This window comes from Nerophis ophidion, linkage group LG24 (genome assembly GCF_033978795.1).
Source record: "Nerophis ophidion isolate RoL-2023_Sa linkage group LG24, RoL_Noph_v1.0, whole genome shotgun sequence".
NCBI lineage: Eukaryota > Metazoa > Chordata > Actinopteri > Syngnathiformes > Syngnathidae > Nerophis > Nerophis ophidion.
In genome coordinates, this window is record NC_084634.1 from 3,137,977 (window position 1) to 3,157,976 (window position 20,000).

Sequence of the window (20,000 nt, forward strand, 5' to 3'; positions counted from 1 at the left end):
AAATTAGCATTGAGCTAGCCTTACCGTGTGTTGGAGAGTGTGCAAACTTGTTTTGTCGACGTGGCCTGAAGGCAGCTCCGAGTGCTGCTCCTGCGCTGGTTTCCCTGCCTAGTGCTTGAACTGGTGTGACCGGATGCGGCGTCACATGCAAGAAGAGTACGGAACCATGGCACGGTTTGATCTAAGGTGAACCGGGTGGGTGCCTATAGACCTTGTGAGCTGGGGTACCCATCCCTAGGTGTGGCTAGCATATGCTCGTTATAATTTCCATCCATTTTCTACCGCTTGCCAGTATATAAATAATGGATAGATAATTAATATAATTAGGTATTAAGAGTACGTGTCAATGGCCGGTTGTCAATGTCCCGGTCGACCGCTTTCGGCTTAGGAGGCAGCGCCGTGTTAATTTGGGCGTGTCTCGATGAGGGTGAGTCCATAACGTGTTAAATGGCTAACTAACGTGTGTCTTCTTCTGCGTTTCTGGGCCTGTTAGTGCCATTCGTCAATAGCCCGGTCGACCGCTTTCGACTTAGGGGGCAGCGCCGTGTTAATTTGGGCGTGTCTCGATGAGGGTGAGTCCATATCGCCGTAAATGGCTAACTAACTTGTCTTCTTTGGTGTTTCTGGGCCTGTTAGTGCCATTAGTCAATGGCCCGGTCGACCGCTTTCGGCTTAGGAGGCAGCGCCGTGTGCGTTTGGCGTGTCTTGATGAGGGTGAGTCCATAACGTGTTAAATGGCTAACTAACTTGTGTCTTTTTCGGCGTTTCTGGGCCTGTTAGTGCCATTTGTCAATGGCCCGGTCGACCGCTTTCGGCTTAGGAGGCAGCGCCGTGTTAATTTGGGCGTGTGTCGATGAGGGTGAGTCCATAACGTGTTAAATGGCTAACTAATTTGTGTCTTTTTCGGCGTTTCTGGGCCTGTTAGTGCCATTTGGAAAAGGCCCGGTCGACCGCTTTCGGCTTAGGAGGCAGCGCCGTGTGCGTTTGGCGTGTCTCGATGAGGGTGAGTCCATAATGCGGTAAATGGCTAACTAATTTGTGTCTTTTTCGGCGTTTCTGGGCCTGTTAGTGCCATTTGTCAATGGCCCGGTCGACTGCTTTCGGCTTAGGAGGCAGCGCCGTGTACGTTTAGGCGTGTCTCGATGAGGGTGAGTTCATAACGTGTTAAATGGCTAACTAATTTGTGTCTTTTACGGTGTTTCTGGGCCTGTTAGTGCCATTTGGAAAAGGCCCGGTCGACCGCTTTCGGCTTAAGAGGCAGCGCCGTGTGCGTTTAGGCGTGTCTCGATGAGGGTGAGTTCATAATGTGCTAAATGGCTAACTAATTTGTGTCTTTTTCGGCGTTTCTGGGCCTGTTAGTGCCATTTCTCAATGGCCCGGTCGACCGCTTTCGGCTTAGGAGGCAGCGCCGTGTGCGTTTGGTTGTGTCTCGATGAGGGTGAGTCCATATTGTGGTAAATGGCTAACTAACTTGTGTCTTCTTTGCCGTTTCTGGGCCTGTTAGTGCCATTTGTCAATGGCCCGGTCGACCGCTTTCGGCTTAGGAGGCAGCGCCGTGTGCGTTTGGTTGTGTCTCGATGAGAGTGAGTCCATAACGCGGTAAATGGCTAACTAACTTGTGTCTTTTTCTGCGTTTCTGGGCCTGTTAGTGCCATTAGTCAATGGCCCGGTCGACCGCTTTCGGCTTAGGAGGCAGCGCCGTGTGCGTTTGGTTGTGTCTCGATGAGGGTGAGTCCATAACGCGGTAAATGGCTAACTAATTTGTGTCTTTTTCGGCGTTTCTGGGCCTGTTAGTGCCATTAGTCAATGGCCCGGTCGACCGCTTTCGGCTTGGGAGGCAGCGCCGTGTTCGTTTGGTCGTGTCTCGATGAGGGTGAGTCCATAACGGGGTAAATGGCTAACTAATTTGTGTCTTTTTCGGCGTTTCTGGGCCTGTTCGTGCCATTTCTCAATGGCCCGGTCGACCGCTTTCGGCTTAGGAGGCAGCGCCGTGTGTGTTTGGCGTGTCTCGATCAAGGTGAGTCCATAACGCGGTAAATGGCTAACTAACTTGTGTCTTTTTCGGCGTTTCTGGGCCTGTTAGTGCCATTTGTCAATGGCCTGGTCGACCGCTTTCGGCTTAGGAGGCAGTGCCGTGTACGTTTGGTCGTGTCTCGATGAGGGTGAGTCCATAACGCGGTAAATGGCTAACTAACTTGTGTCTTTTTCAGCGTTTCTGGGCCTGTTAGTGCCATTTGTCAATAGCCCGGTCGACCGCTTTCGGCTTAGGAGGCAGCACCGTGTTAATTTGGGTGTGTATCGATGAGGGTGAGTCCATATCGCCGTAAATGGCTAACTAACTTGTCTTCTTTGGTGTTTCTGGGCCTGTTAGTGCCATTTGTCAATGGCCCGGTCGACTGCTTTCGGCTTATGAGGCAGCGCCGTGTGCGTTTGGGCGTGTCTTGAGGAGGGTGAGTCCATAACGCGGTAAATGGCTAACTAACTTTTGTCTTTTTCGGCGTTTCTGGGCCTGTTAGTGCCATTTGTCAATGGCCTGGTCGACCACTTTCGGCTTAGGAGGCAGTGCCTTGTGCGTTTGGGCGTGTCTCGATGAGGGTGAGTCCATAACATGTTAAATGGCTAACTAACGTGTGTCTTCTTCGGCGTTTCTGGGCCTGTTAGTGCCATTCGTCAATAGCCCGGTCGACCGCTTTCGGCTTAGGGGGCAGCGGCGTGTTAATTTGGGCGTGTCTCGATGAGGGTGAGTCCATATCGCCGTAAATGGCTAACTAACTTGTCTTCTTTGGTGTTTCTGGGCCTGTTAGTGCCATTTGTCAATGGCCCGGTCGACCACTTTCGGCTTAGGAGGCAGCGCCATGTGCGTTTGGTCGTGTCTCGATGAGGGTGAGTCCATAACGCAGTAAATGGCTAACTAACTTGTCTTCTTTGGTGTTTCTGGGCCTGTTAGTGCCATTTGTCAATGGCCCGGTCGACCACTTTCGGCTTAGGAGGCAGCGCCATGTGCGTTTGGTCGTGTCTCGATGAGGGTGAGTCCATAACGCAGTAAATGGCTAACTAACTTGTGTCTTCTCCGGCGTTTCTGGGCCTGCGACTCTTACATCGTTTACTTCAGTGACGACCTCCTTTAAGTTTTGTTAGCAATGAGAAATATCAAGCGGCTAAAATGCGGCAAACATGGGGTATTGCGTTCGGACATGTTTTATAATATCCACAAAGTTCAGCGAGCATGACGGTTTGTGGCGTGAGCGGGAAGGGTTTTTTTGGATTGGGTCATATAGGTAGATGCTGTACTGTGTGCACATTTTAAATGACAAATACGTCCTAATTAAGCGGGACTTCTGGGAATTTTCCATTGTTGATAATCGAGTGACGCGACAGGGTCAACTTAAAACGGGCAACCGGGGTGACCGGAAAACAACCTGAGGACCGGCATCGGTGAAGACCACACCCTTCTCGTCAGCACAGCGGTGAGAAGACTACGAAGCGTGCCGCGCAGGTAAACGCCGAGAGACTAAAAGCGCGAGGTCATTTCAACTTGGAGCGCACCTGCAGGAGCGTGGGCGTCTGCTCCATGATGCGCACCAGCAACGTGTCAATGTAGTCCTCCAGGTCTCGGACCTGCGGCTTCAAGCGCCTCAGCTCCGCCTCCCGCTTGGCGAGCAGGGCCTTCTGCTGCTGAAACTCCGCCTTCCTCCTCTCCAGCTCCGCCTCCCGCCGCACCAGCAGCCCGACCAGCTCGCTGTGGGTCAGGTGGTAGTAGGAACCCGCGCCCTCGGTCAGAACCTGGGGGCGCGACGAGGCGGGGAACGGTGAGTACGGACAAAATGTTGGGTACGGGGAAATCAATTCCACCTTCTTCCCCTCGGCCTCCTGCTCGCTGGGCTGGCTGCTCCTCCCGGGGTGGATGGTGGACTTCAGCTTCTCCAGGACCGAGCGGCCTTCAGCCGGCGTGCCGGCGCTCAGGGGCTTCACCGGGTGGGGGCTGCATGGGGGAACAACAGGCAGGTTCACTCTCGGGTTTTTGATCTTTCGCCCGATTGAGAGGTTAGGGTGTTAGCTACTAGGCTAACCCAGAGGCTAGCACACCCTTTGAAGTTGTCAGGGAGTAAGGTTCATCAAGGTACAAAAGACCCACACACCCTGGCTGGCATCTGTTAAACTCAGCCTCCTAAACCTCACTCACTCCGATCCGGGTCAAGGCACCATTGTAGCTGAGGCCCGATTGAGAGGTTAGCTACGAGGCTAAAAGCCTGAGCTGCAAACCCAGAGGCTACCACACCCTTTGAAGTTTTCAGCGAGTAAGGTTTATCAAGGTACAAAAGACTCACTCCCCCTACTAAACCTCACTCACTCCGATCCGGGTCAAGGCACCATTGTAGCTGAGGCCCGATTGAGAGGTTAGCTACGAGGCTAAAAGCCTGAGCTGCAAACCCAGAGGCTACCACACCCTTTGAAGTTTTCAGCGAGTAAGGTTTATCAAGGTACAAAAGACTCACTCTACCTACTAAACCTCACTCACTCCAACCGGGTCACGGCACCATTGTAGCTGAGGCCTGATTGAGAGGTTAGCGTGGTAGCTACTAGGCTAAAAGCCCCAGCTGCTGACCCAGAGGCTAGCACACCCTTTGAAGTTGTCAGGAAGTAAGATTGATTAGGTACAAAAGACTCACTCCACCTACTAAACCTCACTCACTCAGATCCGGGTCACGGCACCATTGTAGCTGAGGCCCGATTGAGAGGTTAGCGTGCTAGCTAATAGGCTAAAAGCCCCAGAGGCTAGCACACCCTTTGAAGTTGTCAGGGAGTGAGGTTTATCAAGGTACAAAAGACTCACTCACCCTACTAAACCTTACTCACTCCAACCGGGTCACGGCACCATTGTAGCTGAGGCCCGATTGAGTGGTTAGCGTGCTAGCTAATAGGCTAAAAGCCCCAGCTGCTGACCCAGAGGCTAGCACACCCTTTGAAGTTGTCAGGGAGTAAGGTTTATCAAGGTACAAAAGACTTACTCACCCTATTAAACCTTACTCACTCCGATCCGGGTCACGGCACCATTGTAGCTGAGGCCCGATTGAGAGGTTAGCGTGCTAGCTAATAGGCTAAAAGCCCCAGAGGCTAGCACACCCTTTGAAGTTGTCAGGGAGTGAGGTTTATCAAGGTACAAAAGACTCACTCCACCTACTAAACCTCACTCACTCCGATCCGGGTCAGGGCACCCATGTAGCTGAGGCCCGATTGAGAGGTTAGCGTGTTAGCTACTAGGCTAAAAGCCCCAGCTGTTGACCCAGAGGCTAGCACACCCTTTGAAGTTGTCAGGGAGTAAGGTTGATTAGGTACAAAAGACTCATTCACCCTACTAAACCTTACTCACTCTGATCCGGGTCAGGGGACCCATGTAGCTGAGGCCCGATTGAGTGGTTAGCATGCTAGCTAATAGGCTAAAAGCCCCAGCTGCTGACCCAGATGCTAGCACACCCTTTGAAGTTGTCAGCGAGTAAGGTTTATCAAGGTACAAAAGACTCACTCCCCCTACTAAACCTCACTTACTCCAACCGGGTCAGGGCACCATTGTAGCTGAGGCCCGATTGAGTGGTTAGCGTGCTAGCTACTAGGCTAAAAGCCCGAGCTACTAACCCAGAGGCTAGCACACCCTTTGAAGTTGTCAGCGAGTAAGGTTCATCAAGGTACAAAAGACTCAGTCCCCCTACTAAACCTCACTTACTCCAACCGGGTCACGGCACCATTGTAGCTGAGGCCCGATTGAGTGGTTAGCGTGCTAGCTACTAGGCTAAAAGCCCGAGCTACTAACCCAGAGGCTACCACACCCTATGAAGTTGTCAGCGAGTAAGGTTTATCAAGGTACAAAAGACTCACTCCCCCTACTAAACCTCACTCACTCCGATCCGGGTCACGGCACCATTGTAGCTGAGGCCCGATTGAGAGGTTAGCGTGCTAGCTACTAGGCTAAAAGCCAGAGCTGACAACCCAGAGGCTAGCACACCCTTTGAAGTTGTCAGGGAGTAAGGTTTATCAAGGTACAAAAGACCCACACACCCTGGCTGGCATCTGGTAAACTCACCCTACTAAACCTCACTCACTCCGATCCGGGTCACGGCACCATTGTAGCTGAGGCCCGATTGAGTGGTTAGCGTGTTAGCTACTAGGCTAAAAGCCCGAGCTACTAACCCAGAGGCTACCACACCCTTTGAAGTTGTCAGGGAGTAAGATTTATCAAGGTACAAAAGACTCACTCCACCTACTAAACCTCACTTACTCCAACCGGGTCACGGCACCATTGTAGCTGAGGCCCGATTGAGTGGTTAGCGTGCTAGCTACTAGGCTAAAAGCCCCAGCTGTTGACCCAGATGCTAGCACACCCTTTGAAGTTGTCAGGAAGTAAGGTTGATTAGGTACAAAAGACTCACTCACCCTGACATAAAATGTCAATATTTCACAGTCCTGAAGATAAAAGGGTTAACAGGCGGTGTAGAGCAGAGCTGGGCAGGTTTTTCGACTCAGGGGCCACATTGAGAGAAAAAAAATGTGTCTGCGGGGGCCAATGTGTATGTTTGTTCCTTTTGGCTGTACATGTACTGTAAATGTATAATGTATTTATGTTATTTACGTGTAAATAATGTTGTATAATAGACTATGTTATTCACATGTGAATAATGCTGTATAATAGACTGTATTTATGTTATTTACATGTGAATAATGCTGTATAATAGACTGTATTTATGTTATTTACATGTGAATAATGATGTACAATAGACTGTATTTATGTTATTTACATGTGAATAATGATGTACAATAGACTGTATTTATGTTATTTACATGTGAATAATGTTGTATAATAGACTATGTTATTCACATGTGAATAATGCTGTATAATAGACTGTATTTATGTTATTTACATGTAAATAATGTTGTATAATAGACTATGTTATTCACATGTGAATAATGCTGTATAATAGACTGTATTTATGTTATTTACATGTAAATAATGCTGTATAATAGACTGTATTTATGTTATTTACATGTGAATAATGATGTACAATAGACTGTATTTATGTTATTTACATGTGAATAATGTTGTATAATAGACTATGTTATTCACATGTGAATAATGCTGTACAATAGACTTTATTTATGTTATTCACATGTGAATAATGCTGTATAATAGACTTTATTTATGTTATTCACATGAAAATAATGCTGTATAATAGACTGTATTTATGTTTACATGTAAATAATGCTGTATAATAGACTGTATTTATGTTATTTACATGTGAATAATGCTGTATAATAGACTGTATTTATGTTATTTACATGTGAATAATGATGTACAATAGACTGTATTTATGTTATTTACATGTAAATAATGCTGTATAATAGACTGTATGTTATTCACATGTAAATAATGCTGTATAATAGACTGTATTTATGTTATTTACATGTGAATAATGCTGTATAATGGACTGTATTTATGTTATTTACAAGTGAATAATGCTGTATAATGGACTTTATGTTATTCACATGTGAATAATGCTGTATAATAGACTGTATTTATATTATCCACATGTGAATAATGCTGTATAATACTGTATTTATGTTATTTACATGTAAATAATGCTGTATAATAGACTATGTTATTCACATGTGAATAATGCTGTATAATAGACTGTATTTATGTTATTTACATGTGAATAATGCTTCATAATAGACTGTATTTATATTATTCACATGTGAATAATGCTGTATAATAGACTGTATTTATGTTATTCACATGTGAATAATGCTGTATAATAGACTGTATTTATGTTATTTACATGTGAATAATGCTTCATAATAGACTGTATTTATATTATTCACATGTGAATAATGCTGTATAATAGACTGTATTTATGTTATTCACATGTGAATAATGCTGTATAATAGACTGTATTTATGTTATTTACATGTGAATAATGCTGTATAATGGACTGTATTTATGTTATTCACATGTGAATAATGCTGTATAACGGACTTTATTTATGTTATTCACATGTGAATAATGCTGTATAATAGACTGTATTTATGTTATTTACATGTAAATAATGCTGTATAATAGACTGTATTTATATTATTCACATGTGAATAATGCTGTATAATAGACTGTATTTATATTATCCACATGTGTATAATAGACTGTATTTATGTTATTCACATGTGAATAATGCTCTATAATAGACTGTATTGCTGTTATTTACATGTGAATAATGCTGTATAATAGACTTTATTTATGTTATTCACATGAAAATAATGCTGTATAATAGACTTTATGTTATTTACATGTAAATAATGCTGTACAATAGACTTTATTTATGTTATTCACATGTGAATAATGCTGTATAATAGACTTTATTTATGTTATTCACATGAAAATAATGCTGTATAATAGACTGTATTTATGTTATTCACATGTGAATAATGCTCTATAATAGACTGTTTTTATATTGTTCACATGTGAATAATGCTGTATAATAGACTGTATTTATGTTATTTACATGTAAATAATGCTGTACAATAGACTTTATTTATATTATTCACATGTGAATAATAGACTGTATTTATGTGATTCACATGTGAATAATGCTGTATAATACTGTATTTATATTATTCACATGTGAATAATGCTGTATAATAGACTGTATTTATGTTATTTACATGTAAATAATGCTGTACAATAGACTTTATTTATATTATTCACATGTGAATAATAGACTGTATTTATGTGATTCACATGTGAATAATGCTGTATAATAGACTGTATTTATATTATTCACATGTGAATAATGCTGTATAATAGACTGTATTTATATTATCCACATGTGTATAATAGACTGTATTTATGTTATTCACATGTGAATAATGCTCTATAATAGACTGTATTGCTGTTATTTACATGTGAATAATGCTGTATAATAGACTGTATTTATGTTATTTACATGTAAATAATGCTGTATAATAGACTGTATTTATATTATTCACATGTGAATAATGCTGTATAATAGACTGTATTTATATTATCCACATGTGTATAATAGACTGTATTTATGTTATTCACATGTGAATAATGCTCTATAATAGACTGTATTGCTGTTATTTACATGTGAATAATGCTGTATAATAGACTTTATTTCTGTTATTCACATGAAAATAATGCTGTATAATAGACTTTATGTTATTTACATGTAAATAATGCTGTACAATAGACTTTATTTATGTTATTCACATGTGAATAATGCTGTATAATAGACTTTATTTATGTTATTCACATGAAAATAATGCTGTATAATAGACTGTATTTATGTTATTCACATGTGAATAATGCTCTATAATAGACTGTTTTTATATTGTTCACATGTGAATAATGCTGTATAATAGACTGTATTTATGTTATTTACATGTAAATAATGCTGTACAATAGACTTTATTTATATTATTCACATGTGAATAATAGACTGTATTTATGTGATTCACATGTGAATAATGCTGTATAATAGACTGTATTTATATTATTCACATGTGAATAATGCTGTATAATAGACTGTATTTATGTTATTTACATGTAAATAATGCTGTACAATAGACTTTATTTATATTATTCACATGTGAATAATAGACTGTATTTATGTGATTCACATGTGAATAATGCTGTATAATAGACTGTATTTATATTATTCACATGTGAATAATGCTGTATAATAGACTGTATTTATATTATCCACATGTGTATAATAGACTGTATTTATGTTATTCACATGTGAATAATGCTCTATAATAGACTGTATTGCTGTTATTTACATGTGAATAATGCTGTATAATAGACTTTATTTATGTTATTCACATGTAAATAATGCTGTACAATAGACTTTATTTATGTTATTCACATGTGAATAATGGTGTATAATAGACTGTATTTATGTTATTTACATGTAAATAATGCTGTACAATAGACTTTATTTATATTATTCACATGTGAATAATGCTGTATAATAGACTATGTTATTGTTCCACACAGTAGCTCAGTTAAAAAGGATGGAAAGGATAACGCAGGTATAAAGTAGACTTGTTATTATATTTTTATATAATATATACAATAGATAACAAATCCAAAATACCATGTAGAATTACCCGGAAAAGGGTGGAGTGCCATCTCCGGGTTAGGGAGGAAGCCCTGCCCCAAGTGCAGGAGTTCAAATACCTCAGAGTCTTGTTCAGGAGTGAGGGAAGAGTGGATCGTGAGATCGACAGGCGGATCGGTGCGGCGTCTTCAGTAATGCGGACGTTGTACCGATCCGTTGTGGTGAAGAAGGAGCTGAGCCGGAAGGCAAAGCTCTCAATTTACCGGTCGATCTACGTTCCCATCCTCACTTATGGTCATGAGCTTTGGGTTATGACCGAAAGGACAAGATCACGGGTACAAGCGGCCCAAATGGCGGGGCTCTCCCTTAGAGATAGGGTGAGAAGCTCTGCCATCCGGGGGGAGCTCAAAATAAAGCCGCTACTCCTCCACATGGAGAGGAGCCAGATGAACCGGGTCGGGCATCTGGTCAGGAGGCCACCCAAACACCTCCGACCGGTAGGGGCCACGGGGAAGACCCAAGACACATTGGGAAGACTATGTCTCCCGGCTGGCCTGGGAACGCCTCGGGATCCTCCGGGAGGAGCTGGACCAAGTGGCTGGGGAGAGGGGCGTCTGGGGTTCTGCCCCTTCTACCCGACCTCGGATAATCTCAAGTAGATGGATGGATGGAATTACCGTGTACATTGGCCCCCCCAAACACATTTTTACCCTCTCAACGTGGCCCCCGAGTCTAAATATTTGCCCAGCTCTGCTGTAATAACTCACATAACACCAGAAGCGCAGATTTCAACCATAATAGTTCAAGACTTACGGTAATTTACAAACAGCACTGCACAAAAAATTAAAGCCGGACTGAAAATCTTAACGGACCGTGTCCGGCCCAGGTCTGGTGTAGAGGCTCTTCTTTGGAAAGGAACGTGGCTGAATTCATTCCGAAGTGGTTTAAATTGTGTGCCTGCATGCAAACATTGTGTTGAGTGAGTTATTGCCCCCGGGTGAAAAGGAAACGCTATCAGTAACACAACAACACCTTTTTTGGGGGGGGGCGGGGGAGTGTGAGAACACTAACAGGTCCTATAAGAGGAAGGGGGGGATGGTAGGAAAAGGAAGGGTTTGTGGTAAGAATCGGCGGAAAATAATAACTGCTAATTGGCCGGAGGCAGTGTTTCCCCTCCCGGATACCACGAAGACAGGATTAGTGCGTTTCTGTGTTAACAGAGTGATAAAAAGAGAAGGTCACACCACAACTCCGGGTCCCCCTTTGGAGTCAGCGGCACAGAGAAGAATCAGGCGGAAGGACGGCCAGTTAACGGAGAGGACAGTCCGGAAAGGAAAAGTGCTTCCTCCACCAGATTGAGCATGCGCAACCTCACCTGTTCTCCCGACACTGCCGGCGTTCCTGCGCCTCCTGAAGTTCAGGCCTTGCGCGGGCGGGCGACTCGAACCCGCTGGGTGGCGCAGAGGCGCCGGAAGGAGGGGACGGGAGAGGCGGGAGGCAGCTACTTTGAGGAGTTAGGAGAGCGGCAGAAGGGGTGAAAAGGGAGGGCTCACACTGGGAAGAGGACAACTCCCGGAGCTCGTCCAGGGTGGTTGCGAGGGTTTCTTCGGACCGGGAGCGGTGCAACGGCAGTGGCTTTCTCGCAAGCGTGTCTTCTAAAACGGCGCTACTTCCGGCTTTTAAATGAAAGTCTTTCAGAGTCGCAGGGAGAACTGGCAATCTCTCGTCACCATTTGCTGTGATTCTTGGCTCACAAGTACCCCTTTTGTCCTCCGTGACCAGAGACTGTGAAAACCCGTCAATTTGTTTTTTCGAACTCCCGTTGGAATCCGCAGGGCTCGGAATCCCCCCGAACTCCTCACACAAGTTGGAGTTCTCAGAATCGAGCTTCTCGGTCAACTCTGAGACGGAAGACGGTTGTGACCGGCAGTTTTGGTCTAAGGTGTTAGAGTCGGCGGCGAAGGGCTCGCCAAAAAGCCTAAAGGGTCCAAGTGGCTGGTGGTGACCTTCCTGTCCTCCCATGTCCTCGAGGGGAAAGGACTTCCTGGTGTCAGGGGAGGAAGTTGGGACGTAGAGAGCTGGCGGAGTAAAGGCCTGCATCGACCCACTGGATTCACCTCGGTATTTCTCTTCATTTTGGTGGTTAGACCGTGGAAAGATATTAGGATCTGGTTGCAGGTCCTTTCTTGTTGGTGTCTGTGTATCCGCACCTTTCAATCCCAGGGTAAGGACTCCTGACCCCTCTGGATCCGACCAGTCTGCCTCTACAGTCTCTTGCTCGTTCGGAATCATAGTTTTTTGGGCTGCGTCAGTAGCGCTACGATCCTGATAGCTGATAGCTGATTCAGACAAAATCTCCGAGCTGAGACTGTGTGGCTCGGTTTCATCTGAGGAGCCAGCCGAGAATACGTCTGACACTGAGTACGAAGAAAGGCAGGAGAGGAAGTCGTCGTCGACAGAGCTGCCTATACCCGAGGAGCCGGCGGGATCCGGCAGACCGGAGGTGGGACAGGCGGCGGGATGAGTGTTAGCGTCAGCTAAGATGTTTGTGTTAGTGTTAGCTTGATGCAAATGTGAGATCGTGAACGTGCCGAAGACTTCATGGCGGTACTCAAAGCTTGCATCCTCAGGGATTGTGTCCAGACAGTGAATGGCGAGACCGGAAGGTTTAGGATTCAGTGTGTCATTACCACTGGTATTTGTCCCTTGATCCGTGCCGTGTTCTTGAGGACGGGAACTGACTAAGCCTTGGTCGGCTGTGGTGCAGTCTCTGGGAACTTGCAGCCTATCGGATGCAAACGCCTCAAAGGATTCGTCCCACTCCGGATGGGGTTCCTGATCCCCGGTAAAAGGATTGGCAGCCTTCTTGCCGAAGGCCTCTCCCGTGGTGAAACGAGGGACGAGGTCCTGGGTACTCGGACTGCCAGAGCACCGCGTGGAGGTGAGGTTATTCGACTGCGGGAAGAGTTGCGCTACGGGGGGCCGGGAACTGGAAAGGAAGGGCAGAGGGGGCAGCGAGGAAGTTAGGGGCGGAGTTACCATGTCTTCATAGAACGGGTTGTGCTGGAGGAAGGAGAGAAAAGGGTTGGCGGGCGACATGGTGAGCGTCGCCGGCTGCGAGCGGCAGAAGGGGTTAAAATGGCGCAGAGGAGGGGGGGCTGAAGTGGGATGCGGGGCACGTGGGGGCAGAAAGGTTGGGTTAGAGTCCGAGTCTAGTTTACGGGACACCACCAGGCTGTGGAAGGAAACCAACATCACAGTGGTCTGGATTAGAGACGGTCCACTCAGGTGAACCCAAAACCTTGCTAAGGATTTGCTCGCAGAATCAGGTGTACTCGTACGGTGGATCTCCCAGTATCGGCAATCACATAGGGCTGAGAACTGTATCACCATGTACGTGTTCTATATTGGTCCATGTTGATACTTAGACATTTTTTTAGGACCTATGGAAATTTAGAGCAGGAGGAAAATATATAATTTATTTCTAAATATAAAAGTCTTCCTTACTCGTCTCATTCGGTTTTGGAACGGAACGAGACGCCCAAACTGTAAAATGAAATAAAGAAAGTGGGATTTACAATATTAACTATGAGCAATAAAACACTGAATATTAACAACAGATGAACATTAGAGATGTCCGATAATGGCTTTTTGGCCGATATTCCGATATCGTCCAACTCTAGCGTGGCCGGCAGTCCGACAGCGAAGCAGGGCACGCCGGAGCCCGGCCCAAGACGGCGGAGAGGAGGCGTGGACTGCGAGCAAGCAGCGAGGTGGGGCGCGCTGGAATAGACCCCGCAAATATTATCAGGTGCCCAGCTGGGCGATCCACGCACCTGATAATATTTGCAGTCCACGCCTCCTCGCCGCCATCTTGGGCCGGGCTACGGCGTGGCCGGCAGTCAGACAGCGAGGCAGGGCACGCCGGAGCCCGGCCCAAGACGGCGGAGAGGAGGCGTGGACTGCGAGCAAGCAGCGAGGTAGGGCGCGCCGGAATAGACCCCGCAAATATTATCAGGTGCCCAGCTGGGCGATCCACGCACCATAATATTTGCAGTCCACCTGATAATATTTGCAGTCCACCTGATAATATCTGCAGTCCACCTGATAATATCTGCAGTCCACGCCTCCTCTCCGCCATCTTGGGCGGAGAGGAGGCGTGGCCGGCAGTCAGACAGCGAGGTGGGTCGCGCCGGAATAGACCCCGCAAATATAATCAGGTGCCCAGCTGGGCGATCCACGCACCTGATAATATTTGCAGTCCACCTGATAATATCTGCAGTCCACGCCTCCTCGCCGCCATCTTGGGCCGGGCTACGTCGTGGCCGGCAGTCAGACAGCGAGGCAGGGCACGGCGGAGATGGCGGTGAGGAGGCGTGGTCTGCGAGAAAGCAGCGAGGTGGGGCGCGCTGGAATAGACCCCGCAAATATTATCAGGTGCCCAGCTGGGCGATCCACGCACCTGATAATATTTGCAGTCCACCTGATAATATTTGCAGTCCACCTGATAATATCTGCAGTCCACGCCTCCTCGCCGCCATCTTGGGCCGAGCTACGGCGTGGCCGGCAGTCAGACAGCGAGGTGGGTCGCGCCGGAATAGACCCCGCAAATATTAACTGGTGCCCAGCTGGGCGATCCACGCACCTGATAATATTTGCAGTCCACCTGATAATATTTGTAGTCCACGCCTCCTCGCCGCCATCTTGGGCCGGGCTACGGCGTGGCCGGCAGTCAGACAACGAGGCAGGGCATGCCGGAGATGGCGGTGAGGAGGCGTGGACTGCGAGACAGCAGCGAGGTGGAGCGCGCTGGAATCCACCCCGCAAATATTATCAGGTGCGACGATAAAAAATATCGATGTAGTCATAGTAGTATCGACGCTATTGTACTAGGTATCATTTGAGTGGATGTCAGGTGTCGATACACTCATGGCGTTTGTTTACATTGTGACGGCGGTGAGCTACGGTGTGTAGTGAAGCATGTTTAGCTATTCCTCGTCCTCCAGTGATAATGCTACTTGTAAGAAACGTACTTTGCTAAAACACAGGTATCGATGCGATACCAAGTAGATACAGGATCACACATTGGTCATCTTCAAAGCAGTTCCTGACTTTATAAACATAATTTAAAAAAGGAAAAATGATTTTGTGACGATAAAAAATATCGATGTAATCATAGTGGTATCGACGCTCTTGTACTTGGTATCGTTACAGTGGATGTCATGTGTAGATCCACCCATGGCGTTTGTTTACATTGTGACGCCGGTGAGCTATCGTATCCTCCTACGGTGCGTCGTGAAGCATGTTTAGCTATTCCTCGTCCTCCAGTGATAATAATACTTGTAAGAAACCTACTTTATTACTTACTTAACCTTACCCAGAAGCATCAATCCGTCAATCCTTTCCATGTCCGGGGCCAGGTAAGACCCCCAGGTGTCGAGCCAAATTAAGGCCGGGATTAGTGATTTAGAAGTAGCTAAAACACTGTGGATGGACGTTAGCCGCCGGCTAGCTAGCCACGTCTTAAAGCACCTCTTCCTCAAAGCACCTTTTTCTTGACTTTATGCGTCCCTTTGCCCTTTTCTGCCTACTCGCCATGTCTGCTTGTAGGTACTCGGTGCGCGCGCGCTGCCGAACATGCTTGCCTGCTCAATGTCACCACGTGATTTAAAAAAAAATTTTTTTTTTTACGTGAAAAATAAAAAAATTGGGGAAGGGGTATTTTTCAAGCATAGTATAGTACCGTTTTTGATTCATGAATACTGCTTACTATACTAGTAGCGCTACGGTAGAGTTGGAGGGTGTCCAAAAAAAGGTTTTTGAAGGTAAGATTGGTAGAAATCTTTCTAATAAGTGTGTTTATCTCACCTTGGTTTGCTGTCCACCTCCTTGGATCCAAAGCAGCTGGGGTGTTTCCCTGCAGCACCTGTGCCCTGCCTGGTCTCCGTCCCCCCGGGGGGGATGGAGCTCTTGCCTCCCTCCTCCTCCTCCTCCTCCTCCCAGCTCTTCTCCAGGGCCGCCGCTATGGCCGCCGCCTCCTCCTCGCCGGCCTTGTCGAAGGACCAGCGGCGCCCGTCTCCCACCGTGCCGTGCAGGAGGTCGGCGGGGGTCCGGGGGTGGAGACTCTGCAAGGAGACGGAGAGAGGCAGGGTCTTGTGGAGCTGACCCGGGTCTGGGGGCAGGAGGTTGTGCTGAGGCACGGCGATGGTGATTTGGTGGAAGTCCTGGTCGGAGTCACATCGCAGGGGAGACAACTTGGGGGAGGTGTCGGCCGTGTGCTCTGCCGGGGGGGAGAAGGCATAACAACCAGGTAAGACAGGAAAACGCGACCAGCAGATAAGATTGTCTCTAAAGTCCCCGATATTACTCGTCAATATTTATATTCATAGTTAATCATTTCTACTTTGCTGTAATTAATATGCCGTGAGTCAAATAACTGTCTTAAACTGGGCTTTACTGGCCTGAGTGTGAGCATAAGAGACACAAAATATGAGTCATAACTAAGACTTTAATTATATAATTAAATGTGGTTATAGTGTATAATTTTGTTTGTGGTTTATATATATTTATATGTGGTTGTATTGTATACACATATATATATACACACATATGTATAATATATATATATATATATATATGTGTGTGGTTATAGTGCATATATATTTATATGTGTTTTATATATATATACATATATATATGTGTGGTTATAGTGTGTATATATATATATATATATATATACTGTATGTGGTTTATATATATGTATATGTAGTTATAGTATATATATATATATATATATATATATATATATATATATATATATACATACACATTCATATATATATATTTATGTGGTTATAGTGTATAATTTTATAAGTGGTTTATATATGTACATGTAGTTATAGTGTATATATATTTATATACACATATATATATGTATATATATACATACACACATATATATGTATATATATATATATATATGTATATATATTTATGTGTGGTTATAGTGTATATATATTTATATGTGTATATATATATACATATATATAATATATATACATACATATATACACATATATATATATATTTATATGTGGTTTACATATATGTATATGTGTGTGTTTTATATATGTATATATATATATTTATATATATGTATATATATATATAGATATACACATATATATGTATATATATATATATATATATAAATATATACATATAGATATACATATATATATGTATATCTATATAAATATATACATATATATATATATACACATATATATACATATATATATATATATATATATATATATATATATAAAATATATACATACATGTATATATATATAAATATATATGTAGTTATAGTGTATATATGTACATGTGGTTATAGTGTATATATATTTATATGTGGTTTATATATATTTATATGTGGTTTTAGTGTATATACCAAAGACTATAAAAATGCTACCATTACCTCCCTGCTTGACACTCAGCAGCGAGGGTTAGAATTGGGGGTTAAAACACCAAAAACGATTCACGGGCGCGGCCACTGCTGCTGCTCACTGCTCTCTCACTTCCCAGCGGCTGATCAAAGGTGACGGGTTGAATGCAGAGAATAATTTCGCCACACCTCGTGTGTGTGTGTGTGTGCGTGTTTTTTGTGTGTGTGTTTGACAATCATTGCTACTTTTACTTTTTTAACTTCAACAAATCATCAGAACAGTGTTTTTTAACCACTGTGCCGCGGCGGGAGGTGATCTAATTTCCCCTATTTAGGTTAAAAACATCTTTTAATATAGTCTGCAAATATGTCGTTGTTGAGTGTCGGCAGAGTAACCATGTAATACTCTTCCATATCAGTAGGTGGCAGCAGGTAGCTAATTGTATGTATATATATACACATATACATGTTGACGGACATGGATATCTAAATATATCCATATTCAAGAGTTATTTCTTTCTTTCTGTAGTCGTGTTTGAAAGCAGCTGTGAAGTGGTGTGCATGTGGAGACTTTGGGCCTGGAATGTGACTATTAGCCATAAAACCCTTCTTATCTCAAATGTCCCAGGCTCGGGAGGGGGAGGATAGGGGGGAGAGTGGCATAGTGAATAAGGCAAGACTTCCGTATTATTAGCAAATCAACTTGGGCGATGCGATTTGAATGTGTTGTTTATATAGTGGTCTCCCAAAGCTTTGGAATAAAAGGTCAATAAAGCTACTCTGTCTGGGATTCATCTAAAACCAGCTTGGTTTACATAGTACAGGAACACTTTGGAGTTTGGAGCATTTTAAACTCTGGGAGGAATATTTGCCAGTCGCCACTTCTCTGGACAAAGTGCTTATTGGCAACATGTTACCTGGGCTGTCTGCGGTCAGGTTGCTGCTGTTGCTGGGCGAGTTGGAGAGGTCCGAGACCACCACGCTGATGCCCGCCGTGGGGCTGAGGCTGCCCCCCCGCGACGACTCGCTGCTCTCCGAGCCCAGCGAGGTGCTGGAGCGCGTGTCCGACGACTTCCGCAGCTTGCCCCTCAGGAAGAACGTTCTCATCTTGCTCCGCCGCACCTCGCCGCCCTCGTCGTCCTCGTAGTCCTCCTCGCCGCCGCCGTCGCTGGGCAGGCGCTGGCGCATGCGGCACAGAGACCCGTAGCCCCCCGGCAGGACGGCGGAGGAGGAGTCCTCGTCGCTGGACCTCCTCTTGCCCCCCATGCGCTCCTTTAGCTTGCTGAAGGTGGAGACGCTCTTGTCCTTCATGACCAGGTCGTACATGCTGGCCGTCAGGTTGTTGCGCGTGAACTGGACGCTGACCTGGATGTCGCCGCGTTCCTTCTCCTTCTTGCCCGTCTTGGAGTTCAGTCGGTACCACCTGCACGGAGGTGAAGTTAGCAGGGAAAATAAACACTGCATGAGAGGATATGTTTTTATGTGTGGTTTTTATGTGTTTTGGGAGAGAAAAAGGTGAGAATAGAAGAATACGGGCATAAAAGTCCTCATTCCAGCGTCTACCTGTGTGTCCTTACCTTTATTAGGGACACAGGACCCTCTTGAATTTCTAAGGTTTTATTATTATTATTAGGGACAAAGGACCCTATTGAATTTCTAAGGTTTTATTATTATTATCATTAGGGACCGAATGTCCCTTTGGGACAGAGGACCCTAATGAATTTCTAAGGTTGTATTATTATTATCATCAATTATTATTATTGTTATTATTATTATTAATGACCGAATGTCCCTTTGGGACAGAGGACCCTATTGAATTTCTAAGGTTTTATTATTGTTATTATTAGGGACCGAATGTCCCTTTGGGACAGAGGACCCTATTGAATTTCTAAGGTTGTATTATTATTATTACTATTATTATTATGATTATTATTATTATTAGGGACAGAATGTCCCTTTGGGACAGAGGACCCTATTGAATTTGTAAGGTTGTATTATTATTATTATTACTATTATTATTATTATTATTATTATTAGGGACAGAGGACCCTACTGAATATGTAAGGTTTTATTATTATTATCAATTATTTTTATTATTATTATTAATGACCGAATGTCCCTTGGGGACAGAGGACCCTATTGAATTTCTAAGATTTTATTATTGTTATTATTATTATCATTATTATTAGGGACCGAATATCCTTTTGGGACAGAGGACCCTATTGAATTTCTAAGGTTTAATTATTATTATTATTATTATTAGGGACCGAATGTCCCTTTGGGACAGAGGACCCTATTGAATTTCTAAAGTTGTATTATTATTTTTATTATTATTATTATTAGGGACCGAATGTCCCTTTGGGACAGGGGACCCTATTGAATTTCTAATGTTTTATTATTATTTTTTTTATTATTATTATTAG

At 44.4% G+C, this 20,000-nt stretch overlaps 1 protein-coding gene across 1 annotated transcript in view; it reads right to left on the minus strand.

Annotated features, from left to right (window-relative positions):
* The window catches only part of rab11fip5a (RAB11 family interacting protein 5a (class I)), a 43,002-nt gene that overhangs the window by 1,150 nt on the left and 21,852 nt on the right, over window positions 1-20,000 (minus strand). Inside the window, 5 exon segments of the mRNA XM_061885663.1 lie at window positions 1-3,783; window positions 3,853-3,982; window positions 11,503-13,362; window positions 15,996-16,407; window positions 18,495-19,000. The exon segment at window positions 1-3,783 is cut by the window's left edge and continues 1,150 nt beyond it. Of these exon segments, the coding sequence (XP_061741647.1) occupies window positions 3,526-3,783; window positions 3,853-3,982; window positions 11,503-13,362; window positions 15,996-16,407; window positions 18,495-19,000 (3,166 nt within the window). The 3' untranslated portion in view covers window positions 1-3,525.